General features: G+C 46.6%; 1 protein-coding gene across 1 annotated transcript; it reads left to right on the top strand.

Annotated features, from left to right (window-relative positions):
* The first annotated feature begins 3,189 nt into the window (after positions 1 to 3,189).
* On the top strand, positions 3,190 to 7,363 carry HTR1B (5-hydroxytryptamine receptor 1B). Its single transcript, XM_086316275.1, has one exon. It carries the CDS (start codon positions 3,191 to 3,193, stop codon positions 4,400 to 4,402), a length of 1,212 nt encoding a protein of 403 aa, XP_086172401.1. The 5' UTR covers position 3,190; the 3' UTR covers positions 4,403 to 7,363.
* Positions 7,364 to 10,312: the final 2,949 nt, after the last annotated feature.

Genomic DNA, 10,312 nt, shown 5'->3' with positions numbered 1-10,312 from the left:
TCTATGTGATGGCTGGGTGTGTTCACTCAATTCTTAACCAAACAGGGAAAAAAACAAACTCCGCCCAGTGCTGGCAGATTGCATTCAGGGTCCGGGACTCGCGAAATTGCGAAAGCGTGGCTGGAGAAAGCCACAGGTCCCCCACTTCGCCAAAGCCAAGCCCGAGGAAGAGCAATTAAGTTGCAAAAGGAAAGACTGCTTGCAAGCCTCTAACATTCCTCTTTGACTTCTTTCTCCTCCTTGAATCCCTTCAAGCAGTTCTCTCTAAACTTAGCCCGCTCCCCTAATACGTATCCATACTCCCGCCCCCAATTCCCCGCCTCATCACACACACACACACACACACACACACACACACTTTTGCTCCATCCTGACCAACGCCCCCACCTAGTGGTTTAGGCTTGCCTGCTTCTCTTTCCTTTGCTGCGGTTTCTAAGAGAGCGTTGCAGTTTGCAAAATATTTAACTCGGTAGGGGCCGGACATGGGTGGATGGGATGGAAGGATGGGCAAGACCCCTTGCAATGCGGTGCAAATGAAGCTTAAATTTACCCGAGCAGTGCTGGGTGCTAGAGAGCAGGAGAAAGGAAAGAGAAGGTTGTGCCTTTATGCCCAGCTTGGCTGCTGCAGCCTAGGCTGCAGCCAGAGGATGACTTTGGAGAGTTTCCACCTAAAGAAGTATCCTCGCTCTCAATACATGCATGTGTTCCATTTTCCGCATAACAACGCTACATGAAAGTATGTTAATAACACTATTTATGTTATTACTGCCTGTCTGCCTCTTCTAGAATGTAAACTGTTTGAAAACTGGGTCTGGGTCTGCCCCACTGGCCTTTATACCCCAGATGTCTAGAAGAATTCCCAGCACAGAACAGGGACTCTATTTTTTTTTTTTTTTTTTTTTTTTTGCCTTCTGGTTGTTTTCTTAGAGACGCGTGAATCAACGGAACTTAGTGTTGTATCACCTTGGGCAAAAAAAAAAAAAAAAAGTTCTTTCAAAGGATCTCAGTGACTCTACTAAGCCGAACGGATGGGCCAGATAATGTTCGGCTCCAAATTGAAGAATTCTCTTTAAAATACGCTAAAATTTATCCCGAGAAGTTCAATGATAAGATCACTTTTATTGAATGCACTCTAACTGCTAAACACGGAGCTAGGCGCTTGGAACTCGCAATAGCTCACGAGAACTCAGCTCCCACGGCTGAAAATACGGTGGCCCTTTCCTGGTGCTTTTCTTTGAATGTTCTCGGACTTGTACTTCTACTCTACCTGGGTTTCTGTGAGGGCTGGAGGAGGAACAGTATACCAAGCACCTGCTCCGGGGTCATGGGATCTAGGTACTAGTAGTTCTTGGCGCCACACGTGGCTGATACTCCGATGTATTTGTTGAAATTCAAGGAGACGTAGGGATAGTGCTGGTGGTCTTGGTCCCAGAGCCTGTTTTTTTCTTTTTTTCTTTTTCCCTCGCTCGAATTCTGATGACCTCCTTTCGAGGCACTGCAAACTGTTTTCCAGAGGCACCCAACAGCCGCGCGGCTGGAGTGGGAAGGTTGAGTGGTCTGTTTAATTTCACAGTATGCTTCTGTTTGTGATACTTTTACATTTTTGAAGTGTTTTTTTTTTTTTTCCCCTTCCTTCCCGCCTTTCTGCTTTCCTGTTGACTCACAGTTGAAGGGGTGGGGTTACCCTGAAAGCACAGATTCCTACAATCAGATATGAAAAATTAGTTTGCATTGTACCGAGGGTTTCTGACCTGAATCCCGAAGTATAAAATGCAGGATGGGCCATTTCCTTCTAAGGCGATATTACTGGCGCCTCCTTCTAACTTGGGTGTGGCCCGCGAGGATGGATAAAATTCCCGAGCGGAGAGGTCAGAGCCTGGGGTTGGCTCTACCTGCTCTAGGCCGGCCCTGGTGGGGTCGGGGGGGTTGCTGCGGTAGGTGGGAGTCTCATAAGGGATCTGATTAGAGCCTAGTAAGGCGGTGCGCGTGCCCGCGGCTGAGGGTGCGGGTCTAACCCGAGGGGCCGGCAGCAAGTTGGGAAGAAGAGAGAGGCAAGCACAGGGTGCCCTCACCCCCATTCCAGCCAGAACTGCGGTGTCAGGGGGGTGGTTCGGATTGGGAGAGGGGCCAGGGGGTGGAAAGTGGAGAAGAAGGCGGTAGGACCCGGCGGGAGCTTCCTTGGCGGGGAGGGAACCGGGCGGAGGATAGGAGCGAGGGAGAGAGAAAAAGGGAAGGTGATGGGGCGCGGGCGTCGGCACTCGCCGAGCTGCACGAGTTGCGCGGCTTTGGCGGACCGGACCTGGACTCTATAAAAGGAGCCTATCCGCTCCGCCACTCACAAGCTCCTCCTGGACTGGCGTCCGCGCGTCCCTCGATCTCCCCCCAGACACCTGCCCCTTCCCCGTGAGCCCTGGGCTCCAGGCTCCCCAGACCCGTGCGCCCGGCTGCCAGGCTCCGCGCGGTGCCCGGGGGACCGAGGTGGCGCGCCAGTCGCGCGGTTCGAGCAGCCACAGCCCGAGCCCCCGAGTCCCTCCTCTGGCGACACCCCGTCTCCGCGGGGCAGCTCGCAGGAGCGGCCAGAGCGTGAAAAAAGAAGGGAGGGCAGAGCTCCGACGCGAGGCGCGGCTCCGCGCGGTGCCCAGATTTCACTCCACCCAGCTCGGGCAGCTGCGGCCGCCGCAGGAAACTGCCCCAGCCTGGGGAGGAGGGCGGGAATGCAAGACTCGGACTCCTCGCTGGCCTGCAAGCTCTGGTCTCGACAGCCAGCAAACTCCTGCGGGTCGAGTCTGCAGAATCTGGAGCGCCCGGGTTAGGAGACGCTCAGCCCCGAACAGTTGGGGTAAGAGATCCCACCTTGCCAATGTTCCCTCCCCAAACCAAACCAAGCTTTCCACTTTCTAGACGCCCGGGTGGGAGCCGGAGGGGAGTGTGGCTCTTTGGACCAGTCCTTGGCAGCCCGAGGCTGAGACGGGGCTTAGCGGGGAGCGGCCGGAGACTCGGCGGCAGCGCTGCGCGCACTGGAGGTGCGGGGAATGGGCCAGCCAGCCAACCTCGCCCTTGACCTCTCGCTTGATCTGAGAACCTGGGTGGAGGCGTAATTAAGGAACCCTCCACGGAAAGGACAATCTCCCGGGGTGGACGAGACTGCAGTCTCCTCCGCGGTCCTCTCATCCTCATCTTCGTGCGCTCCATGCCCCAGAGCTGCGCTCCGGGGCCACGGGCGAGGAGAGACATGGAGGCAGTGGCCGCTCAGTGTCCCCAGCCACCGTCCGCGAGTTCCCAGACTGGGCTTTCTCAAGCCAACCTTTCGGCTGGTCCCTCCCACAACTGCAGCGCCGCCGAGGAGTACATTTACCAGGACTTCATCGCCCTGCCCTGGAAAGTAGTCGTGGTCCTGCTGCTGGCGCTCTTCACCTTGGCCACCACGCTCTCCAACGCCTTTGTGATTGCCACTGTGTACCGGACGCGGAAGCTGCATACCCCGGCCAACTACCTGATCGCCTCCTTGGCGGTCACCGACCTGCTCGTGTCCATCCTGGTGATGCCCATCAGCACCATGTACACGGTCACGGGCCGCTGGACGCTGGGCCAGGTGGTCTGTGACTTATGGCTGTCGTCGGACATCACCTGTTGCACAGCCTCCATCCTGCACCTCTGTGTCATTGCCCTGGACCGCTACTGGGCCATCACGGATGCCGTGGAGTACTCGGCGAAAAGGACTCCTAAGAGGGCCGCGGTTATGATCGCGCTGGTGTGGGTCTTCTCCATCTGCATCTCGCTGCCGCCCTTTTTCTGGCGGCAGGCCAAAGCTGAGGCGATGTCTAACTGCGTGGTGAACACCGACCACGTCCTGTACACCGTCTACTCCACGGTGGGCGCTTTCTACTTCCCCACCCTGCTCCTCATCGCCCTCTATGGCCGCATCTACGTGGAAGCCCGCTCCCGGATTTTGAAACAGACGCCCAACAGAACCGGCAAGCGTCTGACCCGAGCCCAGCTGATTACCGACTCCCCCGGGTCCACGTCTTCGGTCACCTCGATTAACTCGCGGGCTCCGGAGGTACCCAGCGAATCCGGGTCTCCTGTGTACGTGAACCAAGTCAAAGTGCGCGTCTCCGACGCCCTGCTGGAGAAGAAGAAACTCATGGCCGCTAGGGAGCGCAAAGCCACCAAGACCCTGGGGATCATTTTGGGCGCGTTCATCGTGTGTTGGCTGCCCTTCTTCATCATCTCCCTGGCCATCCCGATCTGCACATCCTGCTGGTTCCACCAGGCCATTTTTGATTTCTTCACGTGGCTGGGCTATCTCAACTCCCTCATCAACCCTATCATCTACACCATGTCCAACGAGGACTTCAAACAAGCTTTCCATAAACTGATAGGCTTCAAGTGCACGAACTGACTTGTTAATTACAATGGGGTCGCCTAAGCGCCCTTCAGGGGACCATGCTGTGTCTGGTTCCACAGGTAGGTCGACTCTTCTTTCACTGTTACTGGGTCTGAACGAGGCTGTCTCTTTTGAGCAAGGGCTGTGGATCCTGAGAAAACCAGGACAGCCCTAAGAGAGCTCTAAAGGAGAATTGTTCAAACTAAGGACAGAGCTGCCTGGCTGAGGAAAAGGCTCACTTCCTCCTTGCAAACCCGTTTCAGCACTGACCCTTCAGCAGCACATTGCAAGGGGGCTGCAACTTTTAGAAAACCAACGATGGAAAAGGGAGCCCTGCACTGCTTTGATACCATGGATGAGGCCCTCTAGAACTAGAGGTACTTGTAGTTCTTGTCTGGAGCCTGTCTGAGACAGAGCTACATACAGCCTGACAATACTTGAACTAGACACCAACACCCTGTCTTTTGGGGAGAACTCTGTGTTACAGCTTCCTTTAACAGTTACTTTGGCATCCCACAATCTTCATTCAGTTTTTGTGTATTTAAACTTGGTTGGAGAAACTTGCGGATTCCGGTGTGACTTGGATAGCACAGAGAAATCTTGAAGAGTTAACAGCAAAATTCTGATGTTAAGATCTCTATTTTTATTATAAATGAAACTATATGGGATGGGTGGGTGAAAATGGGAGATGGGGAGTATTAAATGGAAAACCAACACCTATGGATTGTTTGTTTTCTGCAGATTTATAATTTTTTAATTTGTATGTAGTGATTGTCAAACCACACTAACAACTCAGACAAAATGTTATGTGTGCTAGTGCCAAAGTCTTCAGATTGCTTTCTTTTTCCTCCTAATTTCATGTACTTGTCATTTTACACATTTAAATCCCCAGAAATGGGGGATATAATGGGTGACTCAGCGCAAGCTGCTGCTATATTTCTTATTAATGCCACTGATGAAACTGATGAGTATGATATAATTTGCAAGGTAAGTATTTTTAATCCCAATCGAGTGAGCCATGGAATTGAGTGAGATGAGATAGGAATAGTTCTTATACAATTAAGGAATGGGTGGCAACAGGAGGATGTATATTTTGACTTGTAAAAAAATCTTAAATGCATGAGACTTTTTTCTGCTAGTCATTTGCACTCTCCTTCCCATCTGTAATTCCTTTGTGTGCTAACATGAAAAGTAACCAAGAGAACTAGCTCCTTTCTCCAAAAGTCTTCAAAATAGTAAAACTCCTAAAACCTATGTTAAAGATAAAAACCTGTTTCTTTTCCCTTGCTATTGAAGTCTGAGTAGGAACAAAATTATTAGAAAGACAAGTAAGGGTTTTCAAAAAGCTTAGAGAAGCTAAAATTGAACCTGGTTCCTTGTGACTCATGGAACCAACCCTCAGACTTCCCGGGAACCCAGAAACTAACAAGCTTTTGAATCTTGGAAATTTGTCATTGACCTGATACTTCTATGGATATAGTATCAATAGTGCTTTAAATTTATCTCTGTTTCAAATTTCAAAAATACTTAGTTGTTATCTCAAATTCACTCTGAGGACTCCCTAGTACAGGGCAAGTTACACACTAAAAGATGAAAAATGCATGCTCTAAATAAAATGGAGTAGCCCCAAAGGACTACCTGCATGGAAAATGAACGTCTCTGTGGAACATTCATTATGCCAAAGAAGATTCACACTTTGTTCTTTAGAGAGCTTTCTGCAGTTGATACCTTTTGTCTGCAGAAGCAAGTTGTCTTTGTAAAATGGATTCACTCCCTGCTTGAAGCTTCCCAGTCCAGACTGTCAGACAATAGATGTATTGAGCTGAAGTACACTGCTTCCCTGCTGTGCAGACCTTTACTCTGGCATAAAGACTCTTGAAAATATCCTATTCAAAGGTTTACATGTAAACTAAGTACAAAAGAAAATTTTGATCAACACTGACACCTGTCACTGGAATAAGAGAAAATTGTAGGCGTCAGATAATCGTATATTTTTGCTGTATCCCCAACATCTCTTGTTTGTTTTGTGTGACATTTCTCCTATGGAGAGATCTAGCTTACTACCGAGAGGACTGTGCATAGAGCACATAATTTATTTTTATGTACTGTTGGTCTTTTGGTTAGGCATTTTCTTGGGCCTAAGAAGCAATTAAGCCAACTTCTAGGAGCCTGAGAGAGCAAAATTAATTGAAACCAATAGCCACTTACAAATGATTTCTTTATAGGGCATCTGCAATGATTTTGTCCTCATATTAACAAAATGTGGTCAATTTAGTCAAACGGGTTGTTTTCCATTTATAGATGACCTACCTAAATTTTTGCTTGACTCCTTTGCTGAATCAACTGGATTGGGGGCATACTGTATGAAGTAGAAGCTTGCAAACCCTTGTAGTTATAAGAAATCTAGACTCCTCATCCAGCATTGCACATGGTTATGCAAAGTATATTATTCATCCCAGGGGTATGTAGTTAAGACTGTTAAGCTTCTTTTCAGTTACTGCTGCCTATTGCATAGATTGTTTCATAAACTAAACATACGACTTTTTGCAGAACCTTATATGGGAGATGGAAATATTTAACTTACATAGAAATGAAAATATATTTTCATTGGCTGTGGTAGCAAATAACATTTTCCATATTGTTGAATTGCACAAATTTTCACAAAAATATATGAATGTATACTCATCCCTAAATGCCAATATTGTCTTGTGTTTCTAGGAATTTTAGAGTTTCCTTTTAAAAAATGGACACTGTACTTATGAATGAATGGTTATTGACTTCAAGAAATTTCCTACAGAACAATATAGGAAACACTGAGTGGACTATAATTTACTCAAGCAGCAAAAGCTCAGATTATGTGCATTTGATGGAGTTACTGTGACTGCAAATTGCCGTTTCCACCTTTCAAAAATGTGTAATTGAAAGTGAAATTTAGGAAAATAATGAAATAAAAGTCCTTTTGTGTTCTACAATGCATTGGGGAGTAATTCTATAATTATGGAAAGATTGCTTCATTGGATTCTGGGTTGCATTTAGGAGCTTGAGCCTTCAAGAGAGACTAATTGATGACTAATGATACTGTGGTGGACTGGCAAGTATGGCCACAATATGTGGGATTTAGTGTATACCTGTAGGAAGAATTTAAAAGGAATTAGACACAGTCTGCAAAGAGTTTAGTCAATTCTGTGATCCCAGGAATTTTCCAAATCAGCATTCTTAGAAGGAATGTTTAGACTTCAGGCTAGAGAATGAGATTCCAAGGCAATACATGGTACTTCAAATACAGAAAACAGAAAAGGAGAAGCTGAATTAGAAGCAGGCTTGGGGCGGGGGCAGGCAGAGACCTAAGAGGAGGAGACCAAGCATCAGAGTGCTGCTAAGTCACTTCAGTCGTGTCCGACTCTGTGCAACCCCACAGACAGCAGCCCACCAGGCTCCCCCATCCCTGGGATTCTCCAGGCAAGAACACTGGAGTGGGTTGCCATTTCCTCCTCCAATGCATGAAAGTGAAAAGTCAAAGTGAAGCCGCTCAGTCGTGTCCGACTCAGCGACCCCATGGACTGCAGCCTACCAGGCTCCTCCGTCCATGGGATTTTCCAGGCGAGAGTACTGGAGTGGGGTGCCATTGCCTTACAGGTAGAAAATAAAGCTTTTGGAATCAGAAAGCTCCAGGTTCGAGTTGCAAATAGAGCATGTTATTGCTGTGTGGTTCTCCTCAAATGCAGCCTACTTGCGATTTGTTGCAAAGGCTTAGAGCCTATACACATAGAGCATTTATCAAGATCCCTGACACTTTTTATCGCTCAGCAGATGGTACTTCCTCTCCAGCAGTTATTTTGTCATTGCCCTTTTTGTGGATGCAGGACACCTGCAGCAGAGAAAAACTTGAAGGCTTTCTGAGAGAGGTTGGACTGAAGAAAATCAAGCTAGCCCAAATGGAAGAAACATGGCTAAACTAGAAGCAACTGAGGCTTGAAACTTTTCACGCTTATGCTCTGGGCTGGCAACGCGCAGCCAAGAGGCCAAAAGAGAGCAGGAGAGATGGTTTGTGGTGGCTCTCCTGGCCAAGAGGAAATTGCAAAATATTTCATTTCCTGTAGCATCCTCTCATTGATTTTTAAACCCTCTTTCCTCTTTCTTGTCTAGAGATTTCCAATTGTTTTCTAGTATCCAAAGGCCCTCACCACATTCATGTCTTCTCTTAGCGTCTCATTTTCCACTTCTCTGCTTTTTTCTTACCTGTGCAAAGCCGTGATAACCAATGATAAAGGGTTGATCTCATACGGTTCTTATCTTAGCTGTGATGGACTGATTGGGCATTCCTGGGTTTTTATATTATAACCAAAGGAAATTTTTGGACTAAATGAATGAGAAAAAAAAAAGCTTTCAACGTGGGGCATCTACTTGAGTTTTCAGGTGAGAAGAGCCTGGTAGGAAAAGGATGTGAGAAATGATGGCTCCAAATCTTTTCTCAAAAACCTGTGCTTGAACCGTCCACCAGGGGGCAGAGCGCCTCTGAGTTGTGCGGAGGCCGCAGGTGCTCAGTACTCACAATCGGACTCCCTCTTCCTGGACACTGCAAAGGGTATCAGCCTTCCTAGGCTTCGAGAACATGGAGATCCATGAACCACGGAAGGTGGGGTTTATCATTTATTTTAAAATAGAAGCTTTTTCAGAGCTGCAAATTCAGGCAGAAGATCCTTATAATAAAACTAAAGGTTTTCTTCATATTTACAAACTTATTTTCTTATTCTTCCCTTGTCCTAAAAAAAATGCTACAAAATTAGTATTTTAAAACATTGTGACCTTTGATTATTGTGCCATCGAGTGAAGTCAGAGATTAGAATATAAAGAATTTACATACAAAATAGGGCTACTTACTTACTTAAACTTACCTTTTGTCATGATTTTTCACATCATAGTTTTCTTTTTTCCTTTCAAAATGTCATTGGCTTGAAGTTAATAGATCCATAGTTCAAAGGTAGAACACTACCATTTACCATTTAAAGAGAATATTGCTTTTTTTTTTTTTTTGCACAGAAATAAGGTATATTTATATATGTCAGTTTTTTCCAGGAGGCAGACTTTCAAGTCTGTGTAATTTTGGCATTTACTTTAAAAACAGGCATATATAAATGTGAGTACAATCTTATGTATCACAAAATAAATTTCCGTGTCAGAAAACTGATCATATATAATGAGAAAGCCAGTGAGGTTATAGCATTGCCATTTTCCTTAACTGTTACTCTCTACATTTTCACTGTCCCCAGTGGGGAGTTTTCTGTGTGTGATTTCACACATCCGTCAGTTAAATAAGACTTTCAAAGTCAACATTCACATCTTAGGATTAAACTAGGATTTCCAGTGCTCCCTGAGAGAGACCTAGTCCCTAGAATTGGGCCAGCTGACAGAGAGATCGTCTTAACACTATTCCTAGTAGAGTGTGTGAAAGAAAATGTCCATTTCTTCTTAATTTGCACATATTTCCAAAGATAGGAGGAAGGAAAAAACAAAAACAGAAACTCTTTCCAAACAGCAAACTGGAAATCTATTTAACAAGAATGATCTTATAATATTTCTTGTACCTAAAGTGAACAGATGGCGATATAGGGAGCCATTTATGGCAAATGCTTAAAAGAATCTACACATGGCTTGTTTAAATGATGCACAAAGGCATGACTCACATCCTCCCGACGCTGTGGGAACATTCCACACATTAGCCTCCGACTGGTCATCTCACGTTGGGATAACCGATTGAAATTTCAGGAGATCTCTTGCTCACAAATGTGGTGATGGGCTACAGTGATAAAACAGCCCCCAAAGGGTAGGTTACTTGGTCTGGAGGCGGTGCCCAGGGTACTTTTGTCAACACACCTGATTGTCTCTTGTAACACTTACACGCTTGTGCTTACTCTCAGTCGTGTC

The sequence above is a fragment of the Bos grunniens genome, chromosome 9 (assembly GCF_055505025.1).
Source record: "Bos grunniens cultivar Pamir isolate PY7600 chromosome 9, Bosgru_T2T1.0, whole genome shotgun sequence".
Taxonomy (NCBI): domain Eukaryota; kingdom Metazoa; phylum Chordata; class Mammalia; order Artiodactyla; family Bovidae; genus Bos; species Bos grunniens.
The sequence above is the reverse complement of the archived record's forward strand: the minus strand, read 5'-3'. Positions and strand labels throughout refer to the sequence as shown.